The 21,425-nt window shown below is 38.9% G+C and overlaps 2 protein-coding genes across 3 annotated transcripts in view; one reads left to right on the forward strand and one right to left on the reverse strand.

Annotated features, from left to right (window-relative positions):
* Window positions 1-16,788, forward strand: part of CROT (carnitine O-octanoyltransferase) — a 32,564-nt gene extending 15,776 nt beyond the window's left edge. The window contains exons 9-17 of the mRNA XM_003782639.3: window positions 1,004-1,105; window positions 7,449-7,532; window positions 7,615-7,722; window positions 7,948-8,078; window positions 12,379-12,502; window positions 13,504-13,582; window positions 13,667-13,760; window positions 13,879-13,998; window positions 15,860-16,788. Of these exons, the coding sequence (XP_003782687.1) occupies window positions 1,004-1,105; window positions 7,449-7,532; window positions 7,615-7,722; window positions 7,948-8,078; window positions 12,379-12,502; window positions 13,504-13,582; window positions 13,667-13,760; window positions 13,879-13,998; window positions 15,860-15,980 (963 nt within the window). The 3' untranslated portion in view covers window positions 15,981-16,788. The remainder of the gene's footprint in view (window positions 1-1,003; window positions 1,106-7,448; window positions 7,533-7,614; window positions 7,723-7,947; window positions 8,079-12,378; window positions 12,503-13,503; window positions 13,583-13,666; window positions 13,761-13,878; window positions 13,999-15,859) is intronic.
* A 2,777-nt stretch (window positions 16,789-19,565) lies between these two features.
* ABCB4 (ATP binding cassette subfamily B member 4) overlaps window positions 19,566-21,425 on the reverse strand; it is an 89,379-nt gene continuing 87,519 nt past the window's right edge. For both annotated transcript variants that reach the window (XM_003782640.3, XM_023518760.1), the window contains 2 exons: window positions 20,295-20,441; window positions 19,566-19,824 (listed from right to left, as the gene is read on the reverse strand). In XM_003782640.3, coding sequence (XP_003782688.1) covers window positions 19,627-19,824; window positions 20,295-20,441 — 345 coding nt within the window. In that variant the 3' untranslated portion in view covers window positions 19,566-19,626. The remainder of the gene's footprint in view (window positions 19,825-20,294; window positions 20,442-21,425) is intronic.

Raw genomic sequence — 21,425 nt, forward strand, 5'->3', positions numbered from 1 at the left:
ATAGCTAGAAAACGACTTTATTCATTTATTTATTTTTGGAGGAAAATGGCCAAACTTCTTAAGGAAGAACATGTTTTAATGTAGTATTGTTCAGGCTTTTTCTGGGGGCCATAATCTATAGTTACAAATACATTTAGATTGTAATCTACTATATATGCATACACATGTATGCATGTACACACATATATATAAAAGAAGTTTTACAAAACAGTAATTACTTTTGTGATGTACTTTGATATTTCTATTCTATTTTTATTCTAATTTTTTGGTAAAGAATATTGATTTGATGCATTAATTAATTTTATGACTTACTAATGGGCCAAAACACACAGTTTGCAAAATGAGTTTAGTAGCATATGATTTCTTGAGATATTTTCCTCCTGGCCAGGCATGGTGGTTCATGCCTATAATCCTAGTACTCTGGGAGGCTGAGGCAGGAGGATCACTTGAGGTCAGGAGTGCTAGACCAGCCGGAGCAAAGTAAGACCTATTCTGTACTACAGATGGAAAAATTAACTGGACGTGATGGCATGTACCTGTAGTTATAGCTACTTGGGAGGCTGAGGCAGGAGGATTGCTTGAGCCTAGAAGTTTGAGGTTGTGGTGATCTAGCATGAGGCCACTGCTCTCTACCTAGGTGATAGAGTGAGACTGTCTCAAAAAAAAAAAAAAAAAATTTTCCTCCTACCTGGACTTTAATATACTTATTAACATTACCAAAGCCTTGTTCTTTTCATGTGTATGAAACACTTAATGAATAAACACTCAATGAATATTATACCAGCCTTCTCTTTTCTAGTAGGATTTTCTTAACTTGACATTTTGAGAAACAGCTAAAATCAGGGCCAGAATTACAATTTCTTGAATATAACTATATTAACATTTTATTAAGTTTTGTTGACCTAAAGAGGAAAAGTGAGATGATATATGTGTTTAAGGTATATATACTTACACACCAATGTTAAAAATCCTTTTCATTTGGAAAAAATAAAATTAATTTCAGATAACTGCAATGGTCCTTACTGGAGATCCAATGGTACGCTGGGGTGACAAATCCTATAACTTGATTTCCTTTTCTAATGGAGTCTTTGGCTGTAGTTGTGATGTAAGTAAACTACTCAAGTTTTTCTTTTCCTTTTAATCTTTTAGGTTAACTTAATAGTAATAAACCACAAATACTTATGTTGTACTTATAGTAAAGGTAAATACTAATTTAGTTGTATGGCATTATGCTAAAAAAATTTGAGTTCTGTATTCTAAGTGAATGTAGAATATTAAGTTACTTTCTTCTGTAGTAATCCAGTAGTTTGGTGTGTACTGTATTTGCAAAATGGAATTTCCATATAATATTTATATAGTATAAGCTCTTAAAAACCCACTGTTACCTGCTTTCTGAGAATACCTATTTTAAAAGATATATCATGACATGTACGTTCTGTGCACAGGAGAAAGTATAATAATGTATAGGTCTCTTTCTAAATTTCAAGATTTACCTAGTGACAGTTTTTTCTAAAATGACATGTGATCTTTGGAACACTAGTCTGTGGATGTTAAAATATCTGGCAATTACTATCATTTTTGACCTTCCTCATAAAAAATAAAAAGCAATTTTTTCTTGTTTTTTTTCCATGGTCTTCTTTACTAACTGTATCTTTGTAGGCATTCAGGAAGTCTATGAACCCCCAAAATTTTAAAAACAAGAGTTCATAGTTGTGTTAATCAGTATACAGTTTTAGGTGATAGTAACCTAAATCAAACTGGCATAAACATAAGGAGATACTTGTTGGCATAGAGTTACAGCTAAGTTTGGGTAAGGCTGACTTCCAGTTTCCTAATGCTTTCATTAGAAATCTCTCTGTCCTGTCTTGGTGCCCTTAGCATAGTGGTTATGGCACCAGCCACATACCCCAAGGGTGGAGGGTTCGAACCTGGCCCAGGCCAGATAAACAATTGCAACAAAAAAATAGCCAGGCTTTGTGGCAAGTGCCTATAGTCCCAGCTACTTGAGAGGCTGAGGCAAGAGAATTGCTTAAGCCCAAGAGTTTGAGGTTTCTGTGAGCTGTGACACCATGGCACTCTACCAAGGGTGACATAGTGAGACTCTGTCTCAAAAAAAGAAAAGAAATCTCTGTCCTCATTTTTTCATACCACTTTCCTGTGTTTCCCTTCATTTTTTGATAGACTGCCCAATGTGATTATTGGACCTATGGTCTCATGTCTTCAGAGCTCTCTTCATAGCTTAGTGACTGCCTTGGAAATAGCTTCTTTTTGCAGTAGTTCCAGCAGAAATCCTGGGAATAATGCCTGGTTGTGATTGGCCTATGTGAATTGTGTGCCCATCCCAGAGTATTAGATGTTCTGACTAGCCTGGCCTGGGTCACATGGCCAACATAGGAACCTAGTGGTAGAATCAGTCTCATTCAGACCACTGCAGAGTGGTTTGGTGGTTGCCCAAAGAATAATAAAGTAGCTGTTATTTCTGAAGGTGAATTGATTGATAAGTGGGTTTCAGGGTCTGAAACTGTCTATTATAGCTCATCAGAACTATGCATACAATGAAAGGCTGCCATGAGTCCTTTTGAAGATTTGTATTCTTTATTCTTTGTGTATACTGTTGACAAAATATTCCTCAGTTTTTTTTCTTCTACTCCTTATTTGTTTCTCCTTGACCTTCCTCAGTCTAATTTATGTCTTCATAATTCTCTGAAGACCATCCTTTGTAAGGTACTTGTCTCTTGTCTTCTTCCCTCAATTTCTCTTTCACTTGTCTGTTACAAACAGTCAGTCTCTGTATTTAAAAAATTGTTCAGAGACAGTGTCTCACACTGTCACCCAGGCTGGAGTGCAGTGGCTGTATCACAGCTCACTGCAGCCTTGAACTCCTGGGCTCAAGTGATCCTCCTGGCTCAGCCTCTTGAGTAGCTGGGTGTGCATCACTACACCTAGCTAATTAAAAAAATTTTTTTGTCGAGACAGGGCCTTGCTATGTCTGTGTTGCCCCTGGTGGTCTAAAACTCCTGGCCTCAAGTGATCCTCCTGGGTTAACCTCCTAAAGTGCTGGGATTATAGGCCTGAGCCATTGCACCTGACCTTTTTTTCTCTTTTTCATACATAATCTGTCACTGCCTCCTTCCTCTTAACAGTCTTCTCCCACCTACTGATTCTGAAACAGACTTAAATAGTAGTCACACTTTATAAACCCTGTCGTTTGTTGTCTTCTCTGATTTAAATAGATTCGTTGAAGACCTCTTTTTATTTGTAGAGACAGAGTCTCATTTTATCGCCCTCGGTAGAGTGCTGTAGCATCACATAGCTCACAATAACCTCCAACTCCTGGGCTTAGGCAATTCTCTTGCCTCAGCCTCCCGAGTAGCTGGAATTACAGGCACCTGCCACGACACCCAGCTATTTGAAGACCATTTTTATATAGGAACTTACAATTATACTTTTCCAGTTTTTACCTGTTATTTTCATTTTGAGAGTTGTGTTTCATTGTATATTAAGTTGTTCAGATTGGATGTTGTATTGTTGCAGAAGAGTAAGTTGATCTCATTATTAAGAATGTAGGTTTTGGTTCTGATGCCAAACCCTATCATTTCCTAGCTGTATGATGGAAGAAACTGATTTGCTAAGTATCTTGCTTTCCCTCTCTCACTCACAAACCTCCAAAGAACCACCTTTTACAACTTTGATTTTTACTAAAAATACCAACACCTTGCTACTCATTCACATTCAAGATGAAAATAGCTTAAATGGTCTTTTCTGTCTCTGAATAAAGAAATTAAACTCATGATGAGCATATCTCAGCACAAGAGAGATGCTTTTCTATAGTGTTAGGTACTTTTTTTTATGTGTATGCATTAATAAGTATACATTTGTAAAATTGATCTGATTATTTCCACTTCATAATTTGCTGTATAAATTTCTTATAGGTTTCTCTTCTAAATTAAGATGATTGTAGAAAATGCAGTTTAACTTATGTCTAAAATATCATTAGTGAAATATATTTACTGGACAGTAGAAGCTTAGTTCAATCTAAAGCTGTGTTGCCACTCTCTTCCATTGGTGCTTGAATATGTACTTTTATGATTATACTAATTAATGCCATTACCCTCAGATTTTAGAATCACAAGGTCAACTATTTTGTCTTTTCTATTTTCCAGGCTTTATTATAGGGCTTTGTGAAGGGTGCACAGGAAACACGTAATAAACATTAGTTAATATCATCAGTTACTAATTATTGCTGTGTTAGGATTCCGAGTTACTTCTCTGAAACTGGGCTCATGCCTCAAGCCTTCCCTTCTTTCTCTCCAAGACTTGGAGTAGTGACCTATGCAGTTCATGAATAACAATTGTGTAAAGTGGCAGTGGTAGAACGGTGAAGGAACGGGGGGGGGGGGGGGGGGGGGGGGGGGGGGGGGGGGGGGGGGGGGGGGGGGGGGATATTTGTCAAAGGAACATGGGGAAAATAAGGGCAAAACGTTTTTGTCCTCCAAAATAAAAGATGGGGGCCATTTTCCAGCGCCGCGCGGCCGGCTCCGATGGAGCCAATGGGAAGACCGAGGAGAGCCACGGTGAAGCCACTAGTCTTGCTGGCACGCTCGGGCTGTGAAGAGGAGTCTGAGGGTGGCTGCGCCGGTTGGTGCGAGCCCTGGCGTTGGGAAGAGTACGGCCAGGCCCCGCCCACCCCGGCCCCGCCCCCGGCCCCGCCCCGCAGAGGAAGACCAGAGACGGGAGCCTGCGGAAGGAAAAGCTGCTCACCCCCTCCAGCCTCCACCCCGAGCCGACCCCCAGGTCTGGGCCGTTTGCAAGCGGCGGCCATTTTGTGGGGCTGAATGCAGCCTCTTCCTCCTCCCTTGGGCCGTTGAGCGTCCTTCATCTGAATATCTGAAATCCGAATCCAGCACCATCTCTATCTTCGTCTAATGATCTACTTTCTTGCCTAAAAAGTATCCCTCCCTTTACAGTAAGCAAGACGTTGATGTACCATTAGATATGGCTCATAACTGAAGGGTCCACGCCCAGGACACAGCAAAAGTGGGTTTGGGAGTTCCCTGCTGGAGGCCTCCTCCACAGCCCCCCGCCTTGTTAGCCGTAGGGGCCAACTGCCTCCGGAGTGGAAGCTCTGTGAAGCCTTCATCTGACTGCAGCCTCGCTAGAGACCCTGAACTGGGGAGCAGAACTGTAAGCATGCCCAGTGAAGTAGTTTTGCATCTGAGGTGGAGACCATTGAGGTACGAGCCACCCAAACCTCACTGTTCAGTGTCAGGTGAGCCTCCTAGATGGCACTGACTACCTCTGTGACCTGGAGAAACCTGCTAAGGGAGAAGTGCTGTTTGACAGTGTGTGTGAACACCTCAATCTCCTGGAGAAGGACTAGTTTGCACTTATATCTCGGGAAGAGAGGGGGGCAGAACTGACAAAAAAAAAAATAGAGACTACTTCAAAGTACTAATTGTGCCTTCAGCTCTGGGAGGATGTTGCCATCTGCCTTGCTCCCCTGTGACTCATGCCCTCCTGGAATCTTACACTCTGCAGGCTGAAATTGGAGACTATTCCGCGGATGTGCATGACAGCACTTACCTCAGTGAATACTGTTTTGGTTCCATAGAGACTAAGGAGATGGAAGACATGTTGGCCCACTTTTACAAAGCCCACAGGGGCCTGTCTCCAGCACAAGCTGATGATCAGTTTAGAATATGCCAAGAGACTTCCCTTGTATGGAGTTCACCTGCATCATGTCCAGATAGAACAATTTGAGACCATCCTCAAATTCAAACTGCCAGACCACCGGGCAGCAAAAAGGCGGGGAAAACCTGCATGGAGCATCACTCTTTTTAACAGGCTTAAGCAGCTATTAAAAGCCTAGTTTCTGACTTTTGGGTCCACATCCCACTATCATGGCTGCACTTAAGCACCAACTTGCCAGACAAGCACCCTCAAAGGCTAGCCCCACACTTTGAGTGTACTTCTGGTAAGCAAATCTCCAGGAGTTTTGATGGAGCTCCAGTGTTGGGGACAGAAGACTTATTGAGGATCTTCTTCTCAGCCAGGGAGATTTTAGCAGATAGCCCTGGAGTTGTTGGCACTGCTGTGGTGCAAGGTGAGGATGGTGGAAGGGAAGTGAGAAGCCCAACTAAAGCCTGGCATTTGCAACTCACTGAGGGAAAGAAACTGGAGAAGGCCCAGGAGGACATACTGAAACATCAGGCTAACATCAGTGATCTCAAGCACAATTTTATGGAATCTACACCTGAGCTGCACCCTAAGGAATGGGGAAAATGACATAGCACACCTCTGTCCCTACAGACACAGGTGTAATGTATGTGTCTTATTTGTTAGTTGCGTGTAGTTAAAACAATAGAAAAAAGAAGACCATCTTTTCAAGTAAAGAAGTACCTGATGGCAGCAATGTGGACAGTTGAAGAAAAAGCTCCATAGGAAGACAAGGCTTTCACCTTGTGTTCTTGGATCTTCCCTTGCTTTTGGTGTATTTCTATCCACAGCTTTGAAATATATTTCTTTAAAAAAAATTATGGAAAAATTTACTGATTCCTTTCTCTAAATATAACCTCTAACACCCTATAATATCCAGTCCATCTTCTTCACATTTCTTAAACAGATAGAATTATTTCTGCCATATCTGGCACTCTTGTAGAGATATACACACAAAATCATTATGCCTTCTAACACTCACCTAGTAGCCTCTGTCTTTATCTAAAGAAGTTTGTCAGGTTCTGACCAAGTATGACCTGGCAGCCTGGACCTTGTAGAATTGGGGGGAGGGTAAAGGGAGGAGAGAAAATGGGGAGTGAGAGGCTGGGAGTGTGAAGCATGCCAAGCTGGGTGCCAGAGAGAAACTGGGCAGCTGAATCTGGAGAGCCGAAGAGGGGACACTGTGGGCCTGCGGAGCGCGGGTAGGAGGCAGGAGTGGGAACCAGGTGTGGAGTACAATACCAGGCACAGCCCTGACCAGGTAACCAGCATTTGCCCCTTGCTTGTTGTATGGGGGACTGAACCCTTAACATAAAATGAAAAAAAAAAAAGTTTGTTCTCATTCTAAATGCCTTCAGATAGTCTTCCATCCCCATCTGCTTTCCCATATTGTTCTTATAGTTCCCGAAGATCCTACTATTGCATACATATGCCTGCTTTGACTTCTGGTGAAAATAGCGATTTCTCTAGATTATTCATGTTTATATACCTTCAGTGGCCCCAAGAGCCCCAATTAGGTGCTTCCAACTTTAAACATTTCTTCTTTTTTCAAAATATAAAACACAGCAGCTATACTATATTGTAGGGTATCCCGTATATCTTTTATCATTAGGAGGTGAGTAATTGAAGGATTCTATACTGTACAATCTGTTAAGAGGGAGGCAAAGTGAAAAAATATTGGGTTAAGTTTTAAGTTGACAAAGTATTTAAAGTCGTGTGTATTTTTGTTTCAGCATGCTCCTTTTGATGCAATGGTTATGGTGAATATCAGCCATTATGTGGATGAGAAAATACTTGAGAATGAAGGCAGATGGAAGGTATGTTAGAACAAATACTCCATCTTTTTTTGTCTAAGGTTTTTACAGATAAAATATATTTTTAAGTCTTCCCTGTTTTCAGGGTACAGAAAAACTACGAGATATACCACTGCCAGAGGAGCTTGTTTTCACTGTGGATGAGAAAGTATTAACTGACATCAGCCACGCTAAAGCCCAGTATCTCAAACAGGTAGATTTTTCACTTTTCACTTAAATAGTAATGCTTTCTCTTCTAATAAAATATATAAAAAATTTGGCTGGCATCCAAACATGTTAGCAAAAAACATTTTAAAATTATATCTTTTATACCTTTAATTCTTTATATCTGATGGTTACTGCAGATAATATTTTGGTTCTCTTAGATGTATCCTTTTCAGTTGATTTTTTACTATTCTCATTTAATTCTCTTTGTTAGGCATCTGATCTACAAATAGTGGCCTGTGCTTTTACATCTTTTGGCAAAAAGCTTACCAAGAAGCAGCAGCTTCACCCTGATACTTTTATTCAGCTTGCACTTCAGCTGGCCTATTACAGACTTCATGGACGGTGAGGAGCGTTCATTTTCCATTTTCAGAATCTTGAAGTCCAAGGTTACAAAGCTATTCCATCCTAGCCCTTCAGTGTTTTCTGTCACTTTTTTTCCAATTTGGCACTATGTCCTATTTTGTAATTCTTTCAAAAGTATGTAAGAGTTTTGGTCTGTGACAGTTCCCCTGGTTTCTTTGATACTTATTACAGTATTCACTTGATAACTTTTGAAGTGTCTGTTCTTTTCTTTAGAGGCTTTGTTATTCAAATTACTCAGTTTTTTTGCAACCTCAGTTTTCTTACGAGTTCACTAAAAGTTATGATTTTGCTAGTCTTTACTAATTTTTAGGGTAAGAGAGACATTACGTTATGACTTTCTGTATCCTAAGCAGAAGAGAAAGCTTCAATCTTGGTTTTTTTTTTCCAAATTAATATATAAATAATTCTACCTATCTATGGGGTACTTGTGATATTTGGATACATATATACAGTGTGTAATGTTCAAATTAGGGTGACTGGGATATCAGCCACTTAGTCATTTATCATATCTTTATGTGGGAATGTTCCAAATCTCTTGTAGCTATTTTGAAGTGTACGTTAAGTTGTTAACCATAGTCACCCTACAGTGGTATCAAACACTAGAACAGGGTAATTTATAAAGAAAAGAAATTTATTTCTTAAGAGTCTGGAGGCTGGAAAGTCCAAGAGCATGGCATTAGATCTGCTTGGCTTTTGATGAGGGCCGCCTTGCTGCTTTATAACATGGCAAAGGACATTACATGGTGAGAGGGCAAGAGCATTCCAGCTCAGATCTCTCTTCCTCTTTTTATAAAGCCACTACTCCCATCATGGAGGTCATACTCTGATGACTTTGACTAATCCTAATTACCTCCCAAAGGCCCCATCTCCAAATGCCATTCACTTATGAATTTAGGGATTACGTTTACAACACGTGAAATTGGGGGGACTCATTCAAACAATAGCACCAACATATTAAATATTACTTCAACTTGGAAACAATATAAAAATTAATGAGATATTTTTCTTTAGTTTTGCAATAAGTCTTCAAAATCCAGGGTCCATTTTATACTTATAATATATCTCAACTTGGACTAGGTATATTTTATATGCTACCATCTGTGTGGTTAATAACTACAGTATTGGACAGTACATTCGTGGTCTTTTAAGGGTCATAGTTGCCCCCAGTTGAGATTTGGCAATGTTTGTAGATGTTGTTTTGTTGTCATAATTTGGGGCAAAGGTGCTGTTGACATGTAGTGGGTGAAGACTAGGGATACTGATAACCATTTTACAGTGTGTAGGACAGTCTCCCAATAAAAGTATTCAGTACCAAATGTTACTAGTGTGGAGGTTGAGAGACCTTGTTCCACATAATGTTATTTTCCTTCAAAGAAGATTTTTTTTTTTTTAAATCTTCTGGTGGACAGTTAAATTCAAATACTTTATCTTAATCCAGTCAGGGATTATATTAGTTCTAAGCTGGGTTTTAGAATCTTATACTCTGATCTATTTCTGTTTGCCCATTTCCTTTGATTAAGTCCTGGGGTGTTTAAGAGGGCCCTGCTATTATAACTGTTAATTTTTATCTCCTTAAAACCATGGAACTGCTGATTGCGTCAGTTATCTTCAGAGCCTGTAAGCAGTAGCTTTCTCCTTGTCTCTCTATCTTGCAGCCTGCCCCACCTACCAGTCAGCAAGTGCCTGAATGGAAGAGCAGCTCAGGCTGTCAAATCTCTGGTCTTCCCTCTTTATCTGAGATCTTGGCCTCTCACATCCTGGTTGCCTTGTTAGCCCTAAACTCTTAACTTTGTCTCAACAGTTTCATGAAATCACTGAAAGTCCTGTTCAATTTTTTTGCCTTTTAGCAGTAATGTTCCGTTCAGTTCAGTTTCTCAGCCTTTGCTTATATGTCTTATGAAACATCAGATTCCTGGGGGGTGGAGGGGTAGTGGCATTAAATGTGGTGCCTTACTTGAAGAGTTGCTTTTCTCTCCAGATCTTGGCCCTTATACATCCTGGCTGCCTTGACAATGCTGGAAAGCCTTCAGATAGATGTTTTTTTTTTTAATTTAGTTTTTCTTGTTGTTTCTGGCTTGCTATAAGCTAGCTCATCATAGCTGGCATTGGAAGCTTCACATAATTTTTTTTTTTAAGATAGGAGGAATGTACAAATTAGATTCCAAACAAGTTTTACACATTCTATTTGATTGATTGATATGTCTCCTAAGTCCTTTTTAACTTTAAGAATCGTTTCTCACTGCATTATATTTGTTGAAGAAACTGGATTACTTACCCTATAGAGTTTTCTAAATTTTCCCGATCATATATATCCTTAATGGTGTTTAACATGTTGCTTAGTCTTCTGTATTTCCTACAAACTGGTGGAGGTAGAGAAGCTTGATAAGGACGAATTCTTATTTTTGTTATTTTTTACAACAGTAAATCAAATAGTGAATGCTATTTGTTTTCTATTTCAAAAAAGTCTTTTAAGAATGAGAGTATGGGCCAGGTACGGTGGCTCATGCCTCTAATCCTAGCAGTCTGGGAGGCTGAGGCGGGTGGATTGCCCTGAGCTCACAGATTCAAGACCAGCCTGAGCAAGAACAAGACCTGGTCTCTAAAAAAAATAGCTGGGCATTGTGGCAGGCACCTGTAGCCCCAGCTGCTCTGGAAGCTGAAGCAAGAGAATCACTTGAGCCCAAGAGTTGGAGGTTGCTGTGAGCTATGACATCATGGCACTCAACGATGGGCAACATAATGAGACCCTGTCTCAAAAAAATAAAAGACTGAGAGTGTATTCATTTGCCAGCTAGCATCCATTATAAAGTTTCTTCCCTGAATGTTTTACCTACTGTTACAGAGTGGCGATATTTTATTAGTCATTTTTACTGCCTTTTTTTTTTTTTTTTTGAGACAGAGTCACACAATGTTGCCCTTGGTAGAGTGCAGTGGTGTCACAGCTCACAGCAACCTCCAACTCTTGGGCTCAAGCGATTCTCTTGCCTCAGCCTCTGGAGCAGCTGGGACTATAGGTGCCTGCCACAGCACCTGGCTGGTTTTTGGTTGTAGTTGTCATTGTATTTGGCAAGCCCAGCTAGATTCGAACCTGCCAGCTCTGGTGTATGTAGCTGGTACCCTAGCCCCTGAGCTATAGGCACCGAGCCTACTGCTTTTATTTTTAATTTAGGTCTTTTGAAAGAATGTTATTTTAGTGCCGTTTAAAAATATTATTAGCATTTTCTCCTTCAGACTTTAAAAGGATACTGTTTCACCCCAGAGTGAAAGTAACACTGAATAGAAGAGGCTTAGGAACTGCTCCCGCCCTCCTACAGCCCACATTCAGACCTTTTCTTCTCACCCCATTTGATCTCTTTACTCTTAAGTTCTTACCACCAGGAAAGGAAGAGAGCTTTAGATCTAAAATTGTTATACCATTCTCCATCCCAGGAAGACAGAACCCTCTGGGGGCACTTCTTAAATAATGCTTCTGCGTACTTCTAGTCATTCGTGTTCTATGTGAAGGAACTTAAAGGCCAATTTGCTGTGGGACAAATTACCCCAAAACTTAGTAGCTTAAAACACAAACACTATGTCACCTTTTCTGTGGGTCAGTAATTCAGGTGTAGTGTAGCAGGGTACCTCTGACTTATGGTTTTTCATGAGGTTGTAGTCAGAGTGTCTGATGGAGCTGTGTTTTTTCCTCTGAAGGCTCTCCTGAGGGCGGATCTGCTCTCAAGCTCACTGATATGGTTATAAGCAGGATTTAGACCTCCCTAGCTGTTGTCCAGAGGGCCTGTGTCAGATTTTTGACACCTAGGCCTCTCTATAGAGCAGCCTCCAGTATGGAAGCTGGCTTTCCTGAGAGTGAGGAATTGAGAGGGCAAGAGAGAGCTCCCTTTATAACCTAATTTCAGATGTGACATCCTATCACTTGTGCTGTATTCTGTCCATTAGAAGCAAATCACTAAGACCAGCCTGTGCTCAAAGTGAGGAGTTCCACCAGAGCATAAATAGCGGGAGGTGGGCTCACTGGGGGCCGTATTAGAGGCTGCCCACCAGACTGCAGTGTGTATGCCTGTCAGCAGCCAAGGCTTTGAAACAGCCCATATTATCAGAGTGAGTGTTTCTTGCTCTTTGATACTGAAATTCGCCTCTTTTTTTTTATTGAAAGTCCTCAACTCTAGTCTGTATTATGGAACTTAGTCTCTGAAGAGAGCTAACTTTATTAGGTGACTGTATTTGTAATGACATTAGGGCATTTTCCTTCTTGTAACACAGTCTTACTTTTTTCTCATAGCCCTGGTTGTTGCTATGAAACAGCTATGACAAGATACTTTTATCATGGCCGCACAGAGACTATGCGATCATGCACAGTAGAAGCAGTCAGGTGGTGCCAGTCCATGCAGGATCCTTCTTCCAGCGTGAGTATTGGAAAGAAAATTCAAAGGATTTGTGTAATTGCCCTAGAGCAGCGGGTCTCAACCTGTGGGTCACCACCCCTTTGTAACAATAAAAATACATCCTGCATATCAGATGTTTATATTATGATTCATAACAGTAGCAAAATTACAGTTATGAAGTAGCAATGAAAATAATTTTATGGTTGGGGGTCAGCACAACATGAAGAACTGTATTAAAGGGTTGCGGCATTAGGAAAGTTGAGAACCACTGCCCTAGAGGAACCTGACCTCTTCTTTGCTTTAATTCCCCTAGATCATTAAAGTACTTAAAGATGCCTTTTCTGAGAAGAATGTGTTTGAAAAGGCTAAGAACAGGGAATACCTGAAATGAAGCCCATTTGTATCTTTTTCTAGGCAGAGGTTTTCAGTGTTTTGGCTATTTCAGTACTTCTGATCTGCCTTTAGAACAACACCAGTAAAGTATACAACTCACAAAGTGCCTTTAAAAGGAAGCTTTTCCTGAGGTGATAAAATGTTTTTGAAATCAGATGCATGTTTCATATACTAGAACCAGAACAGTGGTATGTTTTATACTCCTATTTTGAAGCATTCAGACAATAGCATATTTCTTTCCCACTGCTATTTTACTATTACATTTGTTTCGACATGGTTATGTATGTGTTAATGTATTTTAATTTCATAGAACTACTTTGTCATTTTGGATAATAAACCTTAGTTTGAAACCTCTGTTGCTTCTGTCTTAGCGCTTGTTAATGACACTCAAGTGCTGCCCACCAGGCGCTATTTTCCTGTTCCAGGACAGAAATAATGAAGACGCAGGTCATGTAGGGAAGAAAAGGCAATAAAAGAATTAAGGAAAAGCTACAGAATCACAGGTCATAGGTCTTCCTAAAATTTTTTTTTCTCTCCCCAATTACCCAAAACCTAATTATAATGAGCTCAGGTTTTTTTTAAGTTGAGTTTTGTACAGTTTGTTATTAAATGTTTCTTGGTTTTTACAGCTTCATGAGCGGCAGCAAAAGATGTTACAAGCTTTTGCAAAGCATAATAAAATGATGAAAGATTGTTCAGCTGGAAAAGGTACTTAAAATTATTGTAACCTGAAAAAATCTCTCTCATGTTGGAAATTTTTTTTCTAACTTCGGATATGGGGTTTCATTGCAGGATTTGACCGTCACCTTTTAGGTCTCTTACTCATAGCAAAAGAGGAAGGTCTCCCTGTTCCAGAACTCTTTATAGACCCACTTTTTTCCAAAAGGTAATATATTATAGTGTTTTATAACTTCATTACTTTTTTCCCTGAATATTAAAAGCTTTTCAGAAACAATATAAGCATCTGTAGGCCTAGTGAAATATGTTTTTGTTGTACTGCACAGTGGAGGAGGTGGAAATTTTGTTCTCTCAACAAGTCTGGTTGGTTATTTACGAGTCCAGGGAGTGGTGGTTCCCATGGTACACAATGGATATGGATTTTTCTACCACATCAGAGATGACAGGTGAGTCTTCTCTTTTGTACTTGTTGTTGTGCTATAGAGCAGTGATTTTCAACTGCTGTTGTCATGAGAGGTGTGACATGAAAATTAAGTGTGCCACGAAAATTTTTAAAGATCAGGAATTAAATTTTTGAAAGAAGTTCAAATCACAATATTCTTTTTTTATTCTTTTTTTCCGATCAACATAATTTGTTTGCCATGGAAGTTTAACTATAGGTTCAAGTGTGCTGTACAATAAAAAAGGTCGAAAAACACCACCATAGAGTAAAAATGTTATGAAACTTTTATTATTTACATGTCTTTCTTACAGTCTGATTCTGATCATATTGTCATCTGTCACTTGCTATATAAGTAACTATTTTTACCACGGAGGCATTTATGTTTCTCTGCTCTGTGTGCAGAACACTTTTAGGATGACTTGCTGATCATATGCATCATCATAATTCTCAAAATTAGTGTAATACTTAACATATTGATTTATGTAAGGTGTTTTATAGTAAGTTCAGGTAAAATTTTTAAATACATAGTGGTGCATATAGTCATAGACAATATTATTCAGACAACAAAAGAGACTGGGGAAACCAATTTATATTTAAAAAGTGAATGTTTTACAATTCAACATTATATACTGGGCCAGAGCGCCCCCCTCAACCCCAGACAGTCTCACTTTGTCGTCCTCGGTTGAGTGCTCTGGTGTCATAGCTCACAGCAACCTCAAACTCTTGGGCTTAAGCAATTCTCTTGCCTTAGTCTCCCAAGTAGCTGGGACTACAGGTGACCATCACAATGCCCGGCTATTTTTTGGTTGTAGTTGTCATTGTTTAGCAGGTCCTGGCCGGGTTTGAACCTGGCAGCCCTGGTGTATGTGGCTGGCACCCTAACCACTGAGCTATGAGCGCCAAGCCCCAGAGCATGTTTTTATTTTATGCTGTTTAATCTAAAGCTCATGTTGATGATTATAATTTACTGTCTTTTCTCTAGCGATGTGAAAATTGTGTGGTTGTCCAGAAGCATTACATTGCACATTGCAATTTTGAGCCTAATTCATGCTTTGCTATAGGAACTTGTGTCAGGAAAGGGGAAAACTAGTTCTAGCCCAGTTTTTGCTTTGAGCACACCAGAAGCCAGGCTTCTCTTCTATTTGCTTCAGCTTCCTGGGGCCACTTTTTTGTACTAGCCAGATCTGGGATTTCTTCTTCAGGATCCTCTAGCACAGCGGTTCTCAACCTGTGGGTCACGACCCACAGGAACTGTATTAAAGGGCCACGGCATTAGGAAGGTTGAGAACCACTGCTTCTAGCAGATGGTGGAGGCATGACTTGGTCCCAAGAGTTTCTCTCTCTGACTCTTCTAGAAATAGCTTCTCTCACCTCTTATTCTGTTTTTTTTTTAACTCTCTTCATGTGCTCCAAGTGTATATTCTTCTTTAAAAACAGTTCAAATTTCATTATAAACAGTAGCATGAATTCATATTCCATCTCATTCTAGGTGGCACTTTAGGAAAGAGGGTTTTTGTTTTGTTTTGAATAATTGCTCCAGAGTGTTCTTGGGCTCTGGCTAAGTTTTTGTTCCTATTAGTTTCCAAGCTCTAGCCATCTAGTGAGTGAAGTGTGCCTATCTATAAATAGGCTTTACCTTCAGTTGTCTCAGGTTACCTTTACTTAATGCTAGCAAGAGTTGACATTTCATGTATGAACAGCCATCAAAGGCCTTGGCTGTATTCACCAGCACTATTTAGAGCAGCGATTCTCAACCTGTGGGTCATGACCCACAGGAACTGTATTAAAGGCTCACAGCATTAGGAAGGTTGAGAACCACTGATTTAGAGCCTTTTGTGTAATCATTAATTATTTATGCTTCACAGGTTTGTTGTAGCCTGTTCAGCCTGGAAATCATGTCTGGAGACTGATGCAGAAAAACTGGTTCAGCTGACTTTTTGTGCTTTCCATGATATGATACAGCTGATGAACCCTGCTCATCTTTAGAGACTAATCATTTATTAATCACTTACCAAAATATATCGTGAAATTGGGTGCTGGGAGTGAGTTGGTGATGTGAGATGGGAAGGAATGGTGATTTGTTAACAAGTCAAAGGAAACTTGTTACTTGTAGGAATCATGCTATCTAAATTGATTCTGCCACAGAAAGTAGAATATTTTTAAGCTTCCTCTGATGCAGCATCAATGCAAATTAAGATATACTGAAAATAGTACTATGCAATGTTTAAGATAAGCCTCAACAATGCAAACCTACAAATTTTAACAATCTAAGTCTTACTCTAATTTTTAAATATTTTGTTGGTCCTTGTATAGGTTTTAAATATTCTCTGAGTATCAATGTGGAGTTCATCTTCAAGCACTTTAACGCTTTATAGTTGCCAAAGAGTATGAAATACATGATTGGATGCTAATTTCCTTGAAATCAATGCCTTCTACTTTCACCACAGGGATACAAGCCCATTATGTTTGATGGGAAAGACCACTACAATTCATTGGTGATCCAAAATAATACTCTTGGACAGAAGAATTAGGTAGTAGGGAAATTTACATGCTCTAACACACACACAAAAAACTAACAGTTCATTATGGTATATTGTAATTAGTTTTGTGAATATAAAGCATTTATATTTAAAATTGTTATAGTAATTTTTAAAGGGTTAATGTTGAATCAGATTCTCAGGATTTCAGAGTTGGTTTTTTCTTCTTGCTGTTAAATTGTGTAGTTTCTACTGCAAAAATAAAACTCCCCAAATCATAGCTTGTTTTGTTTGAATAAATGATTCATTCCTGTTTGGTCTCCTCATACTTTCTGATCTCAATCATATTTTGGTGTATAATAAACCACCCAGAACGTAGTGTCTTACAATAATTTATTATTTCTCATGGTCTTAACAGTTGATTATGCCCTGCAAGACAGTTCTGCTGGCCTTGCCTGAGTTTATTTATACAACTGTAATCATGCTGGTAGCTAAGATGACCTCACCTGATGTCTGGGGACTCTGTCTCCTCACATGGTCTCTGATTATTCAGTATTCAAGATGGGGCTTTCTTATTTGACATTAGGAATGTTCTAAGAGGTGAGGGGAAGTGCAAGGTCTCTTGATGCCTAGGCTCTCTGAAGTCATATGATGTTACTTCTGTGTTCTGAGTAGAGTGGGTTAAAACTGCATTTCTTCATAAGAGGAACCATCACTTTGTAAGAGGTGGCACAGAGAGGCATGATTTATTGAGGGCCGTTTTATTACCATCTACTGCACATTTTAATATAAAGATTATACTTAGTATACTAGTTGTACACATATTTTCCAAAACATTTTCATGTGTTCTGAATTTGGTATGACTAGTTTTTTATCACTGTTTATAATGACTGACAAGCCCTTTTACAACTATGCCAGGTTCTATCTTGATAAAAACCAGTACTATTTCCTTGTTTTGAAAACATCCAGATGTGGCTTTTCTGCTCTGACTTTTGGATACATCCTTTACAGCTGCTATAGAAAAGGAAAATAAAATCTGACCTAAAGACCTTTCTCCGTACTAGTAGAGTTTTGTAAGCTAGATAACCAAGACATTTACAATCATTTGGTTATTAAATATAGGTTGAGCATCCAAAAATCTAAAAATCTAGAATGTTCCAAAATCCAAAATTTTTTGAGTGTTCACATGATGCTCAAATGAAATGTTCATTGGAACATTTTAGATGTTAGATTTTCAGATTTGGGATGCTCAGCTGTCAAGTATAATGCAAATATTCTTAAGTCTGGAACACTTCTGGTCCCAGGCGTTTCAAATAACGGATACTTATCCTTTTATTGGTCTAATGAGTTGGGCAATATGGAAACTGCATCACCTGCAGAGCAGTTTCTCAAATTTTCTTTAACTTGCCTGAAGTAAAGAATTATACAGTGTTATTTCTTTCTTTTTTTTTTTTTCTTTTTTGAGCAACCTTGAACTCTTGGGCTTACACAATTCTCTTGCCTCAGCCTCCCCAAGTAGCTGGGACTACAGGCACCCACCACAATGCCCAGCTATTTTTGTTGTTGTTGTTGCAGTTGTTGTTTAGCAGGCCTGGGCCAGGTTTGAATCCGCGAACCCCAGTATACATGGCTAGTGCTCTTAACTACAGAGCTATAGGTGCCGAGCTTATATAGTCTTTTTTAAAAATCAGATTTTCAGGGGCAGATGACTCATGACTTTTATTTAGCATGTTAGGACTAATTATACAGGAGTAGGCTGAATACCTGTTCACTTTGGATCACAGCAGTAATAGACTTTGCTCCACTCTTGTCTTAGTCTGAAATTCAATCCACTTATAAACATGGTCACATTTGAAAATTCTTTGGTTATATCTGGTTTATTAGAGGTATAAATTTGGTTTGGATGGTTTACTGACCTAAACAACCTGTTAACAGCAATGAGAATTGATAACTGCTATGGAAAATTATGGAAACCGTTTCAGTGTGGTTAGCTTTCAAAGGTCATCTAGAATATTTTTTATTTCTCACCTAAAAATATTTTTCCTCCTTGTTCTCTACAGGCAAAAAATAATTGGGGTGGGGGACTTATATCTGGTTTATTACAGGTAGAAGAACTTGGTCTGGATTTAGTTTATTCCTATCCAATAGGTTAAGAAAGGCATATTTAAGAGGTGAGGTGTATATTTGACAGGATGGTTTAGGAAGAATGTTCCTAACTACAAAGAAAAAATGTCTTCAGTAGCCCAATCTATCCCTCAGTAAATTTCTAAACTATTCTATTGTGGAAGTGAAGTTTTTTAAATTAATGAATTTCCACGTTTATCATCCAAGTTGAAGAGAAAATGAAATCGCCCTTAGACCAGCTAATTTTGCAAGCACATATTTGTCCCATAAAGCAAGTATTTCCTTTTAAAAAAGTTTAAAACTTACTACTTTGAAATGTACAATTCCCTCAATATAATTTCAAATGATGGACATATCAATGATAAAATGCTGAGTTTCTATAGCAACTGCATTGCTGCTTTTATAAATATACTACTTTCCCCAAAATTATTAATCCATTTCTGTCAAAAATGAGAAAGAAGGAAAGATGTGTTTAGGTGGAAAGTAAAAAATATTCTAGGCAACCCTTAGAAGTTGACCACACTGAAATGTTTTTCATAGTTTTCTGCAGCAGTATCAATTCTCATTGTATAACAACTTGTTTATGTCAGTAAACCATCCAAACCAAATTTTTATACCTCTAATAAACCAGGTATAACAAAAAGAAAAATTCAAATGTAACCATATATATAATTGGATTGAATTTGACATTTAGTGGGGCAAAGAGTCTATTAATGCAAGACCTGAAGAATTTTCCTACATTTGTGAGTTACAGGGCTTCTATGCCTGTATATATCCTGAACTTTGCTGCTGCTTCTCTGAATGTTTCTAATAACTCAGGGAGAACTAGGCTGCTGTTCTTATACTTCATCAAGACAAGTGTCACTTTTAACTCTTGAATTTCAAATGCTGTAATATCAGACACTAAATTAGATATCCTAAATTAATCTGGAATAAGATACCTTATGATAACAAACTCCTACAAGTCAGGTAAAATTGCAAAATTATTTGAATTTATTTTTAAGATATACTATAACAAGAGTTCATAAGTTCTATATTCCAGCCTGGACGCTGACCATTGAGAAATAGATGCCTTTCTGGGCCAGCAGCTGTTGATGGGTGCCGCACTCCTTCACTTTGCCATTCTGAAACACCACTATCAGGTCTGCATTCTGGATGGTGGACAGGCGGTGAGCGATCACAATGCAGGTGCGGCCTTCTCTGGCTTTGTCCAGGGCTTCTTGGACAACCTGTAAACAAACGGATTATTATTGTTATTATTTTTTGAGACAGAGTCTCACTTTATCACCTTCTGTAGAGTGCCTGGTGTCACAGCTCACAGCAACCTCCAACTCCTGGGCTTAGGCAATTCTCTTGCCTCAGCCTCCCAAGTAGGTGGGCCTACAGGTGCCCACCACAATGCCCAGCTATTTTTTTGTTGCAGTTTGGCCGGGGCGGGGTTCAAACCCGCCACCCTTGGTATATGGGGCCGGTGCCCTATCCACTGAGAAACAGGCACTGCCCATAAACAGAATTCTTATCCTAAAAATCATGTAAGGAATTTTTAACATTAAATTTGAAAATTTTGCCATTCTAATCAACTTTAATTTTTAAGCTCTTTTTGACTCTTTGGTATTTTGCATATATATTCTATACAATTGACATAATCTACATAGTTATGTTCTGCTTGTTAATTACTATACAAGATGGGAGGCCACACCTTTTCACTTTCCGTATCCAGTGCTGATGTTGCTTCATCCAACAGTAGGATTTGAGGTTGTCTGATGAGGGCTCGGGCAATAGCAATCCTCTGTTTTTGACCTCCTGAGAGTTGAGTCCCCTTATCTCCCACTCTTGTTTCATATTTCTGCAAGTTAATAAAATTCTAACTCAGAAAGATTGTTATAGTAAGTGAACTTTTACTTATTAGCTCTACTTACAAGGAAAACATTTAGAATCAATAGAAGTTTCTATAACAAGGTAGTTGTCCACATAGATACAACATTTTTCAACTTAACAGAATATTCATTTTTCAAAATCAAACTAGAAAACTAGTGACTTTAGTTCTCAGTGGTATTCTACAATAGAAAGTTGAGCAATAAGTTCCTTTGTTTTTACCATTGTCATAGTGCCAGTTGATCTGATGTCATTGGAGTCCTATAAAAGTTAATGCTAATACTTTCTAGGTTTTTAAAAAATTTTCAAATATTCACATGACCCACATGGAGACTAGTTTATTCTCTTTTAGACTCACATATTCACTTAGACATTTACTGGGCATCCACTATGCCTAGAACTGTGAGAAATAAATGAATTCAGCTTTGTCCCCACCCTAGGGAGAAAAAAATACAGAGCGAGCACCGAACATAAGGTCAGGTGAGTACCAAATTAGTCATGCATTGCTTAATGATGGGAATATGTTCTGAGAAATGCATCGTCAGGCAATTTTGTCACTGTGCAAACAGAGTGGATGTGCACAACCTAGATTGTACAGTCTGCCATACACCTGGGCTATATGGTTCAGCCTATTGATCTTAAGTTATAACCTGTACCCCATGTTATACACCGAATACTATAGGCAGTTGTAACACAATGGCAAGTATTTGTCTATCTAAACATAGAAAAGAGACATACAAAAAACACAGTATAAAAGATAAAAACTAGTACACCTGTCTAGGGCACGAAACATGAATGGAGCGTGTAGGACTGGCAGTTGCTCTGCGTGAGTCAGTGAATGATGAGTAGTGGGTGAATGTGAAGGCCTAGAGCATTACCGCACACTTCCATAGACCTCACAACACTGGACACTTAGGCTACATTAAATTTTAAGATGTCTTTCTTTAATAATAAG

Source organism: Otolemur garnettii, unplaced genomic scaffold (genome assembly GCF_000181295.1).
Source record: "Otolemur garnettii isolate 467f Iridium unplaced genomic scaffold, OtoGar3 scaffold00005, whole genome shotgun sequence".
Classification (NCBI taxonomy): domain Eukaryota; kingdom Metazoa; phylum Chordata; class Mammalia; order Primates; family Galagidae; genus Otolemur; species Otolemur garnettii.